The 20,057-nt window shown below is 42.3% G+C and overlaps 1 protein-coding gene across 1 annotated transcript in view; it reads right to left on the reverse strand.

Moving 5' to 3' along the window:
• Window positions 1-7,664: 7,664 nt before the first annotated feature.
• The window catches only part of LOC124616212, a 335,703-nt gene continuing 323,310 nt past the window's right edge, over window positions 7,665-20,057 (reverse strand). Inside the window, exons 3-4 of the mRNA XM_047144516.1 lie at window positions 19,186-19,408; window positions 7,665-9,984 (exon numbers count right to left, since the gene is read on the reverse strand). Of these exons, the coding sequence (XP_047000472.1) occupies window positions 9,920-9,984; window positions 19,186-19,408 (288 nt within the window). The 3' untranslated portion in view covers window positions 7,665-9,919. The remainder of the gene's footprint in view (window positions 9,985-19,185; window positions 19,409-20,057) is intronic.

Raw genomic sequence — 20,057 nt, forward strand, 5'->3', positions numbered from 1 at the left:
GATGTTAACAAATTTCTCTTCTTCAGAAACGATTTCCTTGCCATTGCCAGTCTACATTTTATATCCTCTCTACTTCGACCATCATCAGTTATTTTGCTCCCCAAATAGCAAAACTCCTTTACTACTTCAAGTGTCTCATTTCCTAATCTAATCCCCTCAGCATCACCCGATTTAATTTGACTACATTCCATTATCCTCGTTTTGCTTTTGTTGATGTTCATCTTATATCCTCCTTTCAAGACACTGTCCATTCCGTTCAACTGCTCTTCCAAGTCCTTTGCTGTCTCTGACAGAATTACAATGTCATCGGCGAACCTCAAAGTTTTTACTTCTTCTCCATGAATTTTAATACCTACTCCGAATTTTTCTTTTGTTTCCTTTACTGCTTGCTCAATATACAGATTGAATAACATCGGGGAGAGGCTACAACACTGTCTCACTCCTTTCCTAACCACTGCTTCCCTTTCATTCCCCTCGACTCTTATAACTGCCATCTGGTTTCTGTACAAATTGTAAATAGCCTTTCGCTCCCTGTATTTCACCCCTGCCACCTTCAGAATTTGAAAGAGAGTATTCCAGTTAACGTTGTCAAAAGCTTTCTCTAAGTCTACAAATGCTAGAAATGTAGGTTTGCCTTTTCTTAATCTTTCTTCTAAGGTAAGTCGTAAGGTTAGTATTGCCTCACGTGTTCCAACATTTCTACGGAATCCAAACTGATCTTCCCCGAGGTCCGCTTCTACCAGTTTTTCCATTCGTCTGTAAAGAATTCGCGTTAGTATTTTACAGCTGTGACTTATTAAACTGATAGTTCGGTAATTTTCACATTTGACAACACCTGCTTTCTTCGGGATTGGAATTATTACATTCTTCTTGAAGTCTGCGGGTATGTCGCCTGTCTCATACATCTTGCTCACCAGATGGAAGAGTTTTGTCATGACTGGCTCTCCCAAGGCCATCAGTAGTTCTAATGGAATGTTGTCTACTCCCGGGGCCTTGTTTCGACTCTGGTCTTTCAGTGCTCTGCCAAACTCTTCACGCAGTATCTTATCTCCCATTTCATCTTCATCTACATCCTCTTCCATTTCCATAATATTGTCCTCAAGTACATCGCCCTTGTATAAACCCTCTATATACTCCTTCCACCTTTCTGCCTTCCCTTCAACCAATGCTGATGTTTATTCAAAATTTAAGCGGCAGAGGGCTTTCATCGGGGACCGAGGACGTTTGGTTACGAAACGCTGCCGTAGACCGCGGATGTGTCAGACCTTCAAAATCACAAGCTGGATGGAGGGCACTGCCTATAATGCTGCAAACCCTCTCACTTGGGAAGAAATCCGACGATCTTGCTGGTGAAGCTTGCATTTTCAAGCAACAGGACAAACAATGTTCCATTTCACTTCATCGTAGGACACCTTTGGTAGCCTTCTGCCGCACCATTACAGCACATCGGTATGTCGACGATATTCTACGCCCCATTTTGTTCCCCTTCATGGCAAGGCGTCCTAGGCTTACATTTCAGCAAGATAATGCCCGTCCGCACACTGCAATAGTTTCTAATTCTTGTATTCGTGCTTACGAAACGCTGCCTTGGCCAACAAGTTCGCCGAATCTCTCCCCAATTGAGAAAAGTGGAAACATAAAGGGCAGAGAGCCGGAGTTTGACGATCTAAGGCGCCAATCGGATAGACTTTGACACGATATCGCTTATTACGACCCTATCAACCAATTTAAAGCCGAATAACTGCTTGCATAAGGGCCAAAGGTGAACCAACGCCTTACTGACTTGCTCAATCTGTGAAGTTCTGGACCTGTAATCTATCTAAGTGACAATTACGCGATTTAATTAATTTTAGTGTAAATTATAGAAAATTTGCATACAAATGCACGTACAGTGTTTGATTGCGAAGCTGGCACGTAAGGAGTATTTGAACCATTAACAGGATAATATTCGCATGTTACAGTAAACTTGAAACGATACCGATATAATCTGGAATACTTTTATAAAAGAAATGTCAGTCAGAGTTACTTGCTCTTAAGGTTGCTGATACGAGTTATCAAACCAAATAAAGAATAATTTTTGTGCTGAGAGAAAATTCTGATCATTTTTGAAGCACAGGGCTGGAACGTTAGCGTACTATCACAAATTCTTCAAATTGACCAGCGCTTCTATGGAGGACCACAGTCTCTGTGTATAGCGTGAGGCGGGATATGTGACAGTAATCTTTAAATTTATTTTATATCCGAATGGTCAATTTCTGGAGAGGGGCTCTTTATGAAGAACGTTATGTATTAAGTCGCCTCTAAACCCCTATATCGATCGTTTGAACGGCTTCGCTTCGCATCTAACTTCACGAGTGACATATCACATCATGGGAAACAGCTTTACTTACAATAAATAAAGTGTGCGTTGACCGCCCCTCCCCCCACTAAGGACGTTGCAAGTTCTTTTATATTCATTGGCCCTGGGACCATATGGGAACGAGATTTTCTCAACCCTGCAGTACCTATTAACCAGTTACGTTGCGTACCACATACACTAGTAATTTGAGTTTCAACTAGATGGAGCAAACAACGATTGATTGTAAGTAGGGAAAGATATTTTAGAAAATAATTAGGAAATTTAATTTCCTCAGGCCAGCCCTTTTGACATAGAGCAGATGACGGGTTTATAGGCAACACACATTGCACACACATGCAGCAGACTGATTCTCGTTTTCACGTCTCATGCACTGAACCAGTATAGAAGGACGCCTAGTGTCACTAGGAAGTGTTAGGAAACATTTTGTCCGTAACAGAAGTAATTCCCCATGAGTTGATCTCTTTAACCTGTATGGTTGATGCAAAGAGTTCGAAATTTCCTGTGTATGTCTATCTCTCTTTCTGATCTCTCTCTCTCTTTTTCTGGTGGGGTACACTAACATGCTTACATTGGTTTGACACAACATTATGGCCACTGCCTACAGCGACTTTGAGTGCCCCTCTAGATGGAAGGAGAGAGAAACAGATAGACGGAGAGAGAGAGACTGATTCGTCATATTTCTTTGACATATCACCACAGACCTAAGTGCTTCTGCGAGCTTTTTTGTTGATCGCGTAATGCTCCAGAATGTGGCTACTCTGGAGACAACGATTAGCATAACAGGAATTATTATCTTTGACATAGGCAATGAACGAAACAGCAAGACCTTAAGCAGGATGTGTATTATGTATCTATTTTATGGCGTTCGGATTTCGGTCTTCGAATGTGATTGACTTCACGAACATATTACGGAATAAATTGGAGAATTGCTCATTATTCATAGGCTTATTCTGTTTTAAAATGTATTGAACGTATCAGCAATTGATGACATATTCTACAACAAATAGCTAACTATAAGGTCGCTTTAACAAAAATCATTGCTTTCAATATTATATTTAATCTTCTGTAACACTTAATGACTCAACTGTGCTACTGTTGGTTAGCCACATACACAGGGTGTTCAAGAAAGTGTCGAATACTTTCAGAGAAGGTAGTACTCAGCGAAATAAGAAAAATAAGTCCAGTAACTATGGGTCTGGAAATGCATAATTTCTGAGATAAACACTTGTTTACAGTGTGACGTGGCGTCCATATGCCAATGTACCCCTCTGCCGTCCGCCGTAAGGAATGACAGGAATGACTCAGTTTTTGAAGTAAATATGGTGACTGTTGTCCTTATGGCACACATTGCCGACGTGACCCCGTAGTTTCAGCACATTGTTGATTGTCGTGCTGTAGACCAGTTCCTTCAAGTGTCCTCATTACCAAACGTCTAGGGAACGATGAGGCCACAAGGTGTACGCCCCCCTCCCCCTCCCCTACATCGACCAATAAAGAGGTCCTGGAATGTCTGCGTCAGATGATCACGTACATCATTCTGAAGAACGTGTGGTACTGCACCATCACGCATGAACCACGTTTGTATTCGTTGCTGCAATAGCACAGCCTCCAACAATGTAGGTACTGCGAGGAAGTCCAGAAAACGCGCTCCAGTTAACCTTCGTGGTAGCACGTATGACCCTATTAATCTATACCCAAGTACGCCTGCCCATAGGTTGATTGAGAATCGGTGTTGATGCCCTTTTTCCTGAATAGCTTTGGGAGTTGCGTCAGCCCATGCATACTGGTTATGGAAATTCACGACATCTGTTGTGAACGCTACCTTATAGGCAAATAAGGTCTTCGATGTGAACAATGGATCCGCGTTACACTTCTGGAATAACCATTGACAGAACCGCCGTCTTCCATGACGATACTGTGGCCTTAGGGCCTGAACGTGCTGTATATGATATAGGTACAGCACTTGTTCGTGAAGTACCCTTCCCCTCCTCCCAAGTCTCCCAGATAAGAGAATGAGACACTCCATCTGCTGCTGCCCATCGTCGCACACAGGTCCCAGGGGTTCCTGCCAACGAAAGTAGCACACGCTCCTCCATGCAGGCGTGCGGACTGTGCGGTGCCTTCCGCTACCAATCTGCACCGCCACCTGCGTCTCTCACACGCTGGAAATGTCTGCCGAACATCTTATCAGAGAGCACTCTGCGCTGTCGATAGTTTCCAGTATAGAGGACACGGGCTAGTGGGCTACGTCCATTTGTTAAACCATAGCAGAATAAAATATCCCCCATTTCATTTGTCGAATAGTAGGCTTCCATTGCTAACAAATAGAGGAAGAAAGAAAATGTACAATCGTCGGAAATAACTGTAAGCGCATAGCTGAGAACCCCTTTGGATGAAAGTAAAACACCATGATACGTACCCGTGTGTCAAACACCATACAATAAGCCATACAAACAGGACGAAAACTAACACAGCCTACAAGAGGACTCGAACCGCACAACGACTGCAGAGTACTGTGAGTAGTACATCACAACACCCTGGCGACACATTTGGTGTAGCTCCACTGCAACGACTGTGCTAACATCCGCAACCAAGCGTCGCACAGCCATTCTTATAAACACTGTTTACATTTATACTTACTTACTTATCGCGAATGGGCCCAGAAGGATCACGCAAAGCTTTCTGACGTCGTTTCTTCCATACTTCTTTCATTCGTTCTCCATGTTTTCTTTTTCTTTCTTCTGTCCATTTTGTTCCTGGTCTCTTTAGTGCTTCCTTCTCCGACAATACAATCCACTTTTCCACCTTATTTCTAAAAGTTTTTCTGTCTTTGACATCTTTAAGTTCAATATTTGCTTTTTGTAAATCTAATTTTACTTGGCTAATCCATGGTGTTGTTGATTTGACTTTTTCTATGTAAGTGAGAATTCTGTTGGTGAGTCGTGTGGGGGGAAGTCTAGTGACATGTCCATAAAATTTTAATCTTCGCCTTCTTATGTCTGCTGCCAGGTTTGATATAGTTTCTGTGGTTCTTCTTGATTGTATCCGGTATCCTTCTTCTGTTAATTTTGGACCTAAAATCTTTCTCATAATTTTGCGTTCATCTTTTAGTATTTTTTCTAAATCACATTTTGTGTGGAGTGTGAGCGTTTCACTAGCATATAGTGCTGCTGGCTTAATTACTGCGCAGTAGTGTCTGATTTTTGTGTTCGAGGAGATGCATTTTTTATTGTGGCTCCAAAATTTCACCTAGGTATTTAAAATGTTTTACTCTATTTATTTTTCCATATTTTATGTTCAAACTGTGTATATGGAATTTCGTACAGAAAAATTCTGTCTTTTGAAACGAAATTTGTAAACCTACTTTATCCGCGCATTCCTTAAGGATCTCTATTTGTTTGGTGGCGATTTCTTCATCATCTGCAAGTATGGCCAAGTCGTCCGCGAATGCTAAACAAGATATCTCCATGTTGTCTTTGGTTCTACCAAGATGGATTGGTTTCCAGTAGGATTGATTTTTTAATTCTTTTTCCCATTCCTTAATGACGTTATCCAGGACTATATTAAACAGAAGTGGAGATAGCCCGTCACCTTGACGTACTCCAGTTTTTATGAGTAAAGGTTCAGAGATTTCTCCCCTGAATTAAACTTTGGATACAGTGTCTGTCAGTGATTCTTTGATAAGCCTTAGTGTTTTGGAGTCAAGTCCATTTATAAGTATATAGACCCATGTTTATTGGACTTATTTTTCTTGCTTTCGAAGAATTCCATACCTTTTTTGAATACCCTCTATACTGGTTGCTTATCATAGCCATTGATCGAGCCCTTTATATCTGGCACCTCTTTCGTCCTAATATTCAATATTAGTGTTTTATTTTATTTGATCAGGCCACAAGGCCTGGTAGTGCCTTTGGACATAATTCCCTGACATTCAGTGCTACCTGTTTCTTATTTTTTTAGTATTTAACCAACAGATAAACTTAGTGGTTATTTACTACAAATGTATTGATATGAATATAATTTCTGTCATTTATGTAATGTAAATGTCTTATTAGACACGGCTGTATTAAATTAGTTGGATGATAGCGCCATCTGGCAGTCAGTGTTTTCGTGTAGCCATGACGTCATACCTCAGCCAATTGGGTGACAGCTGTCTCAGACACTTCCATATCCTGTTATAATGCTAGAGGTGGTATCTATTTTATGTCCAATCATGGGTGAGGCATCTGTCATTGCAGTCGATCGTTGGTATACATATGTGGCAATATGGACACCGTAACAATATTTGATTAGCGATTAACGTTGTAAACTAAGATTTTTAATTTTGGGTAAGGTTCAAATGGCTCTGAGCACTATGGGACTCAACATTTTGGGTAAGGTATTTCATATCACTCACCGTATATTTTTGCATGTTTTCATTGTGCCACGTTTTCATATTTTCCCCGTTATACCTGTATGATTACTGTATTTAACTATGGCGACCTAGCTCTAAGAGTACGACGATGTGTAATAATTGTGACACACTCAACAACAATTTACATTGATGTAATGGAAATTCAAATAGAGAATGTATTTACTACCGTTCACTTTTTATATGCAATTTTTCGTAATTTAGAGCTGAGAATGGCTCATCAATGAGGCGAAACTTGTAACAAATATAGAAAATTAGCGATCATGACATATGATTTTTATCCACACATGGAACAAGAATTGTAGACTAACCTGAATCATCTGCTCCTGATGATGTCTCCTTAGGTCTTCTGTTATTGAGCTTCTCTTCTGCAAACGGCGTACTGTGAAGTGTAGTTGGTCATGGAATATTTAATATCCTCTTCAGGATTACTGAGTCACGAGAGTTGAAAAAGGATTGGGGTTAGGCCTTAGCCTTCCATGTCCGACGGCTCCTGGGCATCAGACGTCGTGCCCCACTTGTTAACTTTTGGAAGATACAATGAAAAGCCACACAAAACTCCAACGTGGCCTTCTCTTAAATCGAGTGTCACTGTCAAATACTAAATCGTCTCAGCATTTAGTTGCTTAAATTGACAGAACTCTACATTTCCTGGTCGAATTTTCACCACAAATAATCCCTACGTGGTCCGGGCGTTTCTTGCATCTCTTTTTCTTACTGAAAGTCATGTGAGCTACACTTGCACAATTTTCGCTGAAAAGGTGTTGCTTTATGTACTAACCAGTCAGCGTATATCCTGGGAATTCACTGACTGTTTCAAGGCAGTTAGAGTTTTCATACATAACACTTTATTTCAAAATCTCAACACATGAAAAGTTTTTACAGACGTCCATATAAGAGATACAAAAATTAAGGACAAGGGGTTAGCAGATTTACAAAAGCAAATTTGTTCCCAGTTTCTTTCGCGCTTCGGTCAGCTGGTTGTGGTTCGAATAGTGATGAGAGGGGCATGCGGCATGGCTTACGAGCAAACACAAGAATTACCTTACTTTCCTTCTCTATACTCGGGTTGAAAATCACTGCTCAGTTAACTAAAGGTATGTTTCTATAGCAAAAGATATGGTGCGATATCATCTACGTGACGACAGACTTCAATGAAAATTGAATAAAATAATTCCAGATGATATATTGATAACAGAACAATGGTACGCTATCCCATGGAATATTTTAATTTCCTGTAACTTTATATTACGTAAAAGTAATCTTTTTCAGGGATCTGGAGGTGGCTTAAACTCCGTTGGAATTTACGATACAGTGAGAGAAAATTCAGTGGACAATAAAGTGATTTCATGCCGACCTCTTTCATATTTAGTAATTTAATTGTTTTCTTCTCCTGGTATTAAGATTGTCTACTGTTACAGCTCACAAACTACACAGAAGTAGGTACTGCACTTCCTCTTTGTCACACCTTAAGATGTCTGAGGGCGTTAGCTAAGACATTCTATTTGCTTCAAACACACGCGAGTTTCGACACTTTTGAAATTGCTGATAGTCACCATCTCAGTATCTGACATGTATACTATGTGTGAAACGTCCAACTGTATATTTAGTTAAAATGGGAGATAATGTACTTCTAATGTAAAGGAATATACCGGTACCCAGAATGATGGAACTGATGTATAATTAATGTCAGATACCTGTAGCTTTGAAGTTTTGTGGCCCAAAAACGTATTTTACGCAAGACAAATACTTTTCTTGGCCTATTAACGACGTCTTATAAGACAGTATCATAATTTACTCTCCATATTACCTTGCAAATAATTCTCGAGATAGTCTAAGGACGCTAAAATACATCAGAAGCTGTCCGTACTGACGTGAAGTCAGTTGAAGTAGTAGTATTAACATCAGATAGGAAATACTGATTCTGCCTGACAGCAGTTAAGCTAAAACTCATTTTTAAAATGATGACTCGATTACCATGAAATACAGCAAAGACCATATATCTCGAAGACCATATATCTCAAGCAAGTCATTCTTGAATCTACACCGTATCAAGAAGGATGTTCGAAGGTTACAGTGAACCTAGGATACCAACAAAGTTGCCTTGATAATATACAATTAGCTATACGAATGTTTTGTTTCGGAGAGTGCTCCTCTGTTACGAATTTAATAGGTGTTCTCGGCAATAAATCGTCCCTCGAATTGATTTCAAACTGACATATCCTATAAAATACTGCTCAGTGCAGGATTTTCAGAAAATAACAAGACTATGTATTGTGATGTGACAATATTTAGCTACCGTATTTACTATGGATCGAAAAAGGAAAACGTTTCACCACTGCAGATGAAGGCACAACCAGCTGAACAGACCAAACTAATTAAACAAACTAAGTACAAACAATTGTCGTGGTCAATTACCACTCACACATATCCTGCTTAAATGATAACTGTATAGCTGCGTTTCACAATTGGAATACTGATTGACTGTTGAGACTGCTTTGTACGTAGGGAGGTAATATTGTGCTTCAGTGTTCGCAAGACAGCAACACCGATGGCAAAGCTTTTTTTTATATGAACAGATGTAGTTTCACTACCATTAAATTTATCTACATATTTTAAAATAAACATAATGACTTTAAGACGTCACCTATTAAAGAGGAGGCTGATGTCTATGTTATAACACAGCTGTATACACGTATTCCTTACTCAGGTTCTGAGAACATTCGATATGTATTTTGCACAACAGTATAAACAACAAAGACTACAATTACATTTACAGTTATTTACAGAGGATCGTCAGTAACATTGAGATGCGAATGGTATTCAGAATTACAGTTTAATTTCCTCAAACGAAATCTCGTCAATAATACTGCAACGCCACGTACAAAGCAGTCGTATGAAAGATTAACGTCTGACAACATGTATATATCAAAAATACGAAAGACCTGCGAAACGTCTCGTCACTGACAAAGTCAGTGCAGCTGGTACGTAGCGAACACGGTAAACTGTTACGTCTGCTGCAATGTAAATAGGAGGTCCTTCTAAAACACAGTTGTAGCATGTGCTCGCACACAACGCGGGCGGCGGGTTCGCCACCGCACTGAAGGAGGCGACGACCGTCGACATTCTTCTGTTCAGTGACGTCACTGCTACCTGCTGGTCGCAGACAGCAGCAGCGCCGCGAACACCATCGCGGGGTACGCGCGGCCGGCACCTGCAACACAACCAACAGTCCTCGATGGTCTCATCACAGGAGCAATCATTCATTTCTGTGATGGTTCGCTGTTTTACAGTAGAGGTCGGCGCGATATCAGATCTGGATCATTATCTGGTTTCTCTACAACCTAATGCGTCAGCTACTATTGTATATCTTGATAAGCGCTTGTAGAGGACTGTGTCTTTATGTTTACGACTTCGAAGTAGTCATCTTCAAATGATTTGGTGCCACTATGTGATAGATTTTCCTGATTTCCTATTATTATTTCAGACGAATTACATGGTCACTTCTTAAAATATTGACGGTGTTTCTGGCCCAACTTTCCTCTTTATTGTCTTGCAGATTCAAACGACTAAAGAGAGAGGAATTCGTATGCCCTTTCCATTCAGAACATATATATACAGGGTGAGTCACCTAACATTACCGCTGGATATATTTCGTAAAGCACATCAAATTCTGACGAATCGATTCCACAGACCAGTGTAATTGGTTTATACAAACCATAAAAAAATGCACGGAAGTATGTTTTTTAACACAAACCTACGTTTTTTAAGTGGAACTCCGTTAATTTTGTTAGCACATCTGAACATATAAACAAATACGTAATCAGTACCGTTTGTTGCATTGTAAAATGTTAATTACATCCGGAGATATTGTAACCTAAATTTGACGCTTGAGTACCACTCCTCCGCTGTTCGATCGTGTGTATCGGACAGCACCGAATTACATAGGGATCCAAAGGGAACGGTGATGGACCTTGGGTACAGAAGAGACTGGAACAGCACATTACGTCCACATGCTAACACCTTTTTATTGGTCCTTTTCACTGACACACGTGTACATTACCATGAGGGGTGAGGTACACGTACACACGTGGTTTCCGTATTCAATTACGGAGTGGAATAGAGTGTGTCCCGACATGTCAGGCCAATAGATGTTCAATGTGGTGGCCATCATTTGCTGCACACAATTGTAATCTCTGGCGTAATGTATGTCATACACACCGCAGTACATCTGGTGTAATGTCGCCGCAGGCTGCCACAATACGTTGTTTCATATCCTCTGGGGTTGTAGGCACATCACGGTACACATTCTCCTTTAACGTACCCCACAGAAAGAAGTCCAGAGGTGTAAGATCAGGAGAACGGGCTGGCCAATTTATGCGTCCTCCACGTCCTATGAAACGCCCATCGAACGTGTACCTCACCCCTCATGGTAATGTACATGTGCGTCAGTGAAAAAGACCAATAAATAGGTGTTAGCATGTGGACGTAATGTGCTGTTCCAGTCTCTTCTGTACCTAAGGTCCATCACCGTTCCCTTTGGATCCCTACGTAATTCGGTGCTCTCCGATACACACGATCGAACAGTGGAGGAGTGGTACTCAAGCGTCAACTTTAGGTTACAATATCTCCGGATGTAATTAACATTTTACAATGCAACAAACGGCATTGATTACGTATTTGTTTATATGTTCAGATGTGCTAACAAAACTAACGGGATTCCATTTAAAAAAACCGTAGGTTTGTGTTAAAGACATACTTCCGTGCATTTTTTTATGGTTTGTATTAATCAATTACACTAGCCCCTCTCCTCACGTTCGTTCTGTGGAAACGATTCGTCAGTATTTGATGTGGTTTACGAAATATATCCAGCGGTAATGTTACGTGACCCACCCTGATATATATATATATATAATTTACAGACATTTATTATAGAGGATATTGAGTGTATTAGTCAATTAGGAATAGGGAGATTAGCGTAAGATAGGACATCATCAAACCACTCTGAAGACCACCTGGGTAGTATCAAAGATAGTAAAATAAGCCACAAAATTTTATAGTTTTGAAGAACTATTTTATATTGCATCACCACTGGGAAGCACAGGTGCACGGTACCAGTCTCTAGTCACACTGTTCCGTTGTGACAGGTGTTAAAGTGCAGCTCGACAGTCACCTCGTGCTGTTGGTATAAATACTGCAGTAGGATCTGTTAGTAATACATGTGAGAATTTTCCCTACAGGCATTTGTTTCCTAAGCATTCGTTGCTCTTTGATCTGAAACTTGTAGCCCGGCAGGTATTGTAGCTTTGTGAACAGAACGCCAGCCATAATGTTTATTATTTCAGTTACTGTAAACCCAATTTTTTGTGGAAGTCTTAATAGTGTATAATGTTTTTGGGAAGTTCTTAGGCCTTTCACGTTCAGTGTCTTCTCGAATAAAATAATTTTGGGTATTGGGCTGCCGCATTATAACTACTGAAACAACTAAATTGCCGATGTTCCGACCGACTTGCTATCGCCTCCATCAGGGCCGTTACTGAAGAGGACCCCACCAAGTCGGTAGAAACTTCACCAATTTAGTTGTTTCAGTATGATGCATACTAGTATCCAAAATTATTTTATCTGCAATGTTTTGGAAGTGTTTCAGTCTGAGTATGAGAGCAGCTAACACCGATACTCAGAGATGTGACACAGAGCGTTGGGTCGCGAGAAGGCAAAAGTTCGAACTTCGCTGCAGTCAGTAACAAGTTTCATTAAGGGGCAAAAGTGATGATGACATGTTTAGAGAAATTACTCGTATTTACATAGAAATCATACTCTTCCTAGGTCACCCAAATGACAAAATTTCCATGTCTGCATCCATAACATACGTCGCTTCTGTAAAATCGTAAACCATGATAGTCTGGGAAGATGTTGCCAAGTTATGGAGCTACACCCTCAAGGGATCGCCATCTTCCTTTTTCCCGGCATTCATGAGGTCGGAATGTTCATCTGGAGTTGGAAAGTTTAGAGGTAGACGTTGGAAAGATCCCTTTTCGTCGCCACTCCTGGTTAATTTACAAGCCGCTAAATTTTGAGTACAACGTTCCCGATTTCGACGAATGGACATTCGCCGTCATGGGTAATAATGACTGACTGCCGGATCTGGCATGGTGGTCCACTTATATAGGTGTGTCCCATAGTGGAAAGCCACCCTGGGCTTCCGTTTCACCGAGATAATGCCCGCCTGCACACGGCGAGAGTTTCTACTGCATGTTTTTGTGCTTGCAAAACCCTGCCTTGACCAGCTAGGTCGTCGAATCTCTCCCAAACTGTGAACATTTGGAGCATTATGAACAGTGCTCTCGAGCCGCCTCGGGATTCTGTTGGTCTAACACGCCAATTGAACAGAATTTGTCTCTATATCCCTCCAGAAAATCTATCAATCCGTGCCAAGCCCAGTAACTGCTAAATGCCAGAGTTGGACAAACGCCTTATTGACTTGCTCAATTTGTGAAGGTCTTTCTCTAGAATATATCATCGATTGTAATGAGTTGTTTGTCTCTAGTTGAACGCCACATCTATTGATTTCCGTTCCATTCGGATAATTCCAATGTCCTTTTTTTTCGGCCAATGTTTGATTGACGATTTTTCTGACGTTTCCCCTGCACAAGCGGCTGGTACTGTCTAAGCTTCACCCTCCATTGCTGGTGGTGGACAGGAGTCGAACTCCCGGCCAAAGATTATACGTACCTGGCAAGCCAACGTCCAAGTGCTTTTCCTTGGTCATTTTTGCACCGTTCTCCTCTTGCTACCTGCAATGGTCGTTCGCCGCTGCACAGGAATCCAGGATCCGTTCACCTTGAGGCCTACTTCTTTCTGGTTGAATTTTTTATCATGTTTGTGTATTTCCATAGCTTCTCTGAACAAGCCGGTGTGATAGCTCTTTCATGCAGCCTGAACTTCCTTGTCGGTGAATTCTACTGTGCGGCCAGTCTCGCTCAGTGCGTGCTCTGCCACAGCCGATATCTCCACCTGCCCCCACCTGCAATGTCGCTTATGTTCTGTGAACCATGGTATCGGTTGGTCGTCCCGTTGTTCCAACATAAACTTCCACGCATGTACATGGCATGCGGTATATTGTCGACATTGCAAATGGGTCCCTTTTTTTCCTTTACCGATCTGAGACTTTCTTTGATCTGGATTTTCGTTTTAAAAAGAGTCTTCAGGCCGTATTTTCGCAATATCCGGCCGATTCTGTACGTCAACCTGGGAATGTATAGTGGGGAGACCGCACACGACATTTCTTTTTCCGATGTTTCACTTCTCCGACTGTTTCACTCTGTTACGCTTCTTATATAACTTTTGGGTGTACCCATTGCTCCTCAGAACGCTTTACAAGTGTTGCATCTCGCGTCTCAGGTGATGCGACTCACATATTTGTCTTGCTCGCGCTCCGAGCATATTAATCATGCCTCTTTTCTGGCTTGAATGGTGATCTGACAGTTTGTGCAGTTATCGGTCCGTGTGTCTCAGTTTCTCGATACACGCTGTGTCCAGGTTCTACCCATCTCTTATGACCAGCACACGTACGAGGGTTATTCCAAAAGTAAGGTCCGATCCGTCGCGAAATGGAAACGACTATGAAAATCCGATAAAGCTTTGCACAGATGTGATGGGTAGTGTCTCTAGTATAACCCCAGTTAGCATCACGTCGCTCTTCTCATTTCTGAGCTCGCAGTGAGTGCGTAAAGATGTCTAGAAAATAGTGTCTGCCGCCAAGTACGAGGGCCTGGTGAGAAATTTCGCCTGAAGCTATGCAGCCAACATTACATAACTGTCGTGCTGTTTCGTCTTCACGACAATTCTCAGCCGCATTCTGCAGGGGCAATGACGATGCTCCTGCATCGTTTTCAAATGGAAATGTTAGATTACCCACAATACAGTCCGCAATTGTCTCCCCCTGAGTTTCATCTCTGGTCACATGAACCGCTGTCTTTGAAGACAACATTTTGACACAGACAACGAGGTGTAGGCCAGCGTGGAGAATTGGCGGAAAGCACTGGCGGCTGCCTTCTATGATGAGGCTATTGAAAAGTTGGTACAACGCTATGACAAAAGTCTAAGTCAGAACGGCGACTTCGTAGAGAAGTAGCTGAAAGGTGTAGCTAATTGTTACAAGTAAAACATTTCTGATGTTCACTGTGGTTTCAATTTGGCAATCAATCGGACCTTACTTTTGGAATAACCCTCGTAGAAAGGGTAGCTGTTTGTCCGCTTCTACTTTTTTTGTTTTATGTTGGCGTGAAGGCTGTTAAAGTGTCTTAGGAAGTCACCGAGCTGTTCCTCACCATGGCTCCACACAACGAAGGTATCATCAACGTATCTGTACCGCACCTTAGGTTTACGAGGTGCCAAGTCCGGTGTCTATGCATCACAATGTTCCATGAAGGAGATGGTCACCACCGGACTAAGAGGACTACCCGTGGCGCCGCCTTAAAGTTGTTCGTAGAAGTTGTCATTACGCGTTAAGCAGGTGATGGTGAGACATGGATAAGAGCGCTTGATGAGGTTTCGCGGGAGAATGGAATCGATGTGTTCCAGAGAGTCACTGAATGGCACTTTAGTAAAGAAGCAACACGAAAGTGACCAGGATGTCGTTGGGTCATAGTTGTAGTGTTACAGCTTCTCAGTGAAATGTGCTGAGTGCTTTATGTACGTGTCAGTCGTCCCCACGTGCCACTGGAGCAGAGAGGCCAAGCGTTATGCCAGCTTATACGTCGGTGAGAGATGAGCGCTAACAATCGGTCTTAATGGAACATTAATCTTATCGATCTTTGGTAATCCTTACAGCCGACGTGGTAGGGCTCCTGTGTTGCGCAGGTTGCTATGTATGTGCGCCGAGATAGAAGACGCCTTGACTATCGATTCGTATTCCCTCTGATCCTCTGCATCGGATCTGCGCTTAGTTTTCGGTACGTCGTCTGATCTAACAGGACCTGGATCTCCTGCTCTATATGTTTGGTATTCATTAAGACTGTCACATTTCCTTTATCGGCATACCGTATCAATATACTCAAGTCAGGGTTAAGACTCTTGATGACTTGTACCTCTTCTTTCTCCAGGTTGTAAGCTGGCGGTGTTGCTCGGTGCAGTATCCTGTCTGATTCAGTGCCTATTCCCTCAGCTCTTTCGCAACGAAAGGCCACTTCGTTATTAGTAATGATGTCCACCATAGGTATAGCTCTTGTTATGATAGCGAAATTCCCTCATTTATGAAGGAGAGACTGTTCCGCTTTGATCAACTGTTGTTTAGCGAGGTTGACCACAGTGCGTGAAAAGTCGGAAATCGCCTTGGAAGGCTGCTTTCGGCATCTTACACACTTTTTCTCCTGTTGCTCACAGCAGCGCTCGAGTTCGTCCTGCATGCTCCTGTGGGTGATGCTGTCGATCTCATCCCACTCGTCTCGATGCATTCTGCTACGTAGTTGATAGAAAGTGTCCTACAGTTCTTGCCAAGTGCCCCCGTGTCGCCAGAATTCGCTCAGGAACAAAAGCTCTTTCAGTTGTGTCGTAGACACGATGGGTATATGCGGTGTTGAAGAGGCGTTTACATTTTCATATTCACCACCGTAAAAGCACATCATATCTACGACAGAATGCTCTGGCGAGTGCTCTGGGAAAACCCGGATGCGGCAGCCGTTAGCAAAATGAATGGAAGGGCTACCAGAATTCAATAAACACTGACTTATAATAGTTACAGAAAATCCAGTTATGTAGTTACAAACAGAAAAATACGACGAATGCGTGTTTGAAAAAGCATCTACAATCAATTAAACCACGCCCGTAAAATAAATTTCTCCACAATGGCTTGTTCAACTTTCATTAACTGACTGTACAGACATAGGGCTCATAGAGCTTTACGAGAAAAAGGTAGGAAGCTTCTGTAAACATTATGTATTTTAAGTTATAGCCCCAGTTTTACATTCTGTACATACAATACGCGTTTTCACTAAACAAATTAATAAAACCGCGCTAGTAGCTGCAGGATAGTTAACTAGACATTGATTCTGATGTATTCAGTTTTATTTCTTTATTTTCAACTGAAAAGCTTAAAGCAGCGTTTACACAAACAAAATACCAGTTATTGGGCAAACGGATTAACTTGACAGAAAATCAGACAAGAGAGTAAATTTACATGTTAAATTATGTATCTTGCATCTGTATGTCGTAAAATTAATGCACTGGAAGACGCAAGCGGTGTTGCTAGGCTAGAGACATTGTGAGTGCTTAAATAGCCAGCAGCCATTTCGATCTTGTTATTTGGCCATTGAGCAATATAGGATGAACGTTCATCTGGATGAACTGGAAAAGTACGTATGTGCAGCTATTAGGTCGAATTTAGGTAGTGTACGAAACATTTAGATGTGTTAACCTTGGGAGCTTGTTTTTTCGGTGGGTTTTTGGCAGCGAAAACTTAGAAAAAGTTCTGCGAGTTAAGCTACCGTGGGAAGCCAGTTTACACTAGGTAAATAAGACAGAACTTTAAAACCCCTTCCGCCACTATTTGCGAGTGATCTAACCCTGTGGATTTAATCTATTACCCAGTGTAGAATTTAATTTTAAAATATACGCTGAATGAACTTTGAACACCTTCGGAGATTTTATCGGGATCCGCGCGTTAGTTAGAGTGAGATACTAATCTGGAATCCTTCTATTTTAAGATCTTGCACAGTCCTTTGGCAGTTCAGTATTAAAAAGATAATAAGGAGCTTTTATTTAAATCAAAAGTACTGTGTGTTGCTAACATTATCTTTTTTTCATAGGGTAATCCTGACTAAATATTTGATTACCGAACTTTTGTGACAAATTATCAAGGGTAACTACGAAAAATACGTTTGGTGCCTCTAGGCGGTAACGTAACCAAATCTAGAAGACCAACCACGCCTTATGAAAACCAGTAAACTTTTTTCTAGTTCAGTTCATAGTTCTTCCAGTTGAAAGGGAACAATTTGAAGAGCAAACATTTGTATTTTCATTTAATAACAGTAGAGTCGCAATAAAAAGAAAAAGGGGATGAGAAATTAAACCAAATATAGTTTACATGAAACCAGGGTCTCACGTGATAAGTACAGGTGTCGGATTGAATAAAGACACGTTGAGATCGTGGTATCTTCTATATGGTGGCCAGTATTTCGACGAGTAGGACACTGTGCCGATGGGAAGTCCCAGCCATCATTTGAATGAAGAAATTTAAAGAGATTAGTTTGGACGCAGCTGCAGCTGAGCCAAGTTGCTGTAATCCCTGCGTCGACGTTACTTTTACCATTTGGCTCCATGGACGTGAAAAATGTGGAGAATTCTTAGAACACCTGAACGGCAGTCACGACCACATTAGACTTGCGATGGAAGTAGAGACAGGTGGTGCATTGCCCTTCCTAGACATCTTTGTTCGCCGAACAACCAATGGGCGTCGGATATGTATCTCCACTCTCTCAGCCGTCACCATCCACCACAAAATTGTGGAGTTAAGAACACCCTCGTCCACCGTCCCAAAGTCGTCTCAGATGCTGAAAATCTCCCACTAGCTCTACGTCACCTCCGAAATGTGTTCAGGGAAATTGGCTTCGTCCCCGCCAGGTCTCACCGGCTATTTCTGGTGGGAGAGGTAGGAGAAACACCACCTAAAAAGAGAGCAAGGAACTTGCGGTTTCAGTTTTCTGTGGCACAGTGTGGAGAAAGATTAGCCGGTTCCTGAAGAGACACAACATTTCACTAGTTTTCACTCTCCCAGCAAAAATACTACGTATCATGAGGCCTGTGAAGGACGATCTGGGGTTTAGAACACCTGGAGTGTACAAGAAACCATGTCAGTGTCGTTGCTACTACGCCGGCCAAACATTATTACGGACAGAACACGAGAAGTGCTTACGCCTACGCTATTCCGAAAAATCAGTGGTGGCAAAACACGATTTAGAAAATCGACATCTGCCATTATGATGAGGAAGGGAATTTGGGAAAGCCTCAGAAAAGAAACTATAGAAATAGGAAACACTATGAAGAAGGACAGCGGTCTGCAGCTCGAAACTGGGACTGGGCCATCGCGATGTTAGAACTGGCACGGCGGATGTAGGACGAAAACATCACCATATCGGGGGAGTAAGAGAGAACCAGTGACGTCACAGCCAGCAGTGCGGCTATATAACTGCGTGGCCACGGAGATGCGGCAGTGTTTTACCACTTGACAATGGCGTAGGAGAGCTTGGTCGAAGGCTCGCGGAATTTCAAGCACCTGATGCTGCTGGAAGCCCGAGACGATGTTATTGAATTTCAATATCTAATGGGCTATCGGGCAACACGGATCCCCTGCACCAATGAACAGCCTATAAAATTTTGCCCGTGTTGTTCGGGTTCGCAGACAGACGGTGCGACTCACCAGATCGGCTGTGTCCCAGCACGGAGGCGATCTGCGGGACGTCGTCGACCAGCTCCACGGACTCGCTGCTCCGCCGGTACACCTTGAAGATGGCGGCGACGCAGCGGAGGCGCATCACCGCCTCCGGGTACGTCAGCGACGCCACCGCCAGCTGCAGCGACGACCACGACGTCTTCCGGCCGCCCCCGGCGTCCGACACCACCGTCGGCGCAGAGTTCGGGATCTGCGGACCGACAACGACCAGTTCGTGATTCACTCTACTCAAACGTACCTGTCGCATAATCCAGTGGTGCTACGCCATTTGTTATGCCTCATCAGATTTAGAGAAGTCGTGGTTCTACGGCTTAACCTGTTCGTAGCAAATGTGGTAAGAAACACTTAAAATTGCTATAAAATTCCATTCAGAGTCCTTTCTCCAAAATGTTAGAAATAGTATAGTACTCACTAGTAGGCGCACATTTAAGCAGAAACAATTTACTTGGCACGACGTAGATTGGATTCGAGCAGGTTTGCCTGACTGAGAATGATGTATGTACATTCACATATAAAATATTACGAGCTTTGAAGAATAAAATACGACCAGCTTGTATTTTCTGCGAACGGCACATGGCGATTGACTGTGTAGGGCATGTTACTATCTTAGACAAACTTAAGTGTCATCGAATTTCTACGTAACGTTACGTAAGGTTACGTGGCATGTAGCTTCAGCGTGAAATGTCCGTGGCGGTAGTTGGTGCCACTGCCGTGTAGCGGGAAGCCAGCGGAAGGAACGACCATTCCCAACAGCCAGTAGCTGGTCGATCAGTGTTCTGGTGAGTGCTAGAAATGAGTGTTCTCATTCTTGCTCCCGCGAAGTGCGAACTGCGCCCTGT

This window comes from Schistocerca americana, chromosome 5, assembly GCF_021461395.2.
Source record: "Schistocerca americana isolate TAMUIC-IGC-003095 chromosome 5, iqSchAmer2.1, whole genome shotgun sequence".
NCBI classification, from domain to species: domain Eukaryota; kingdom Metazoa; phylum Arthropoda; class Insecta; order Orthoptera; family Acrididae; genus Schistocerca; species Schistocerca americana.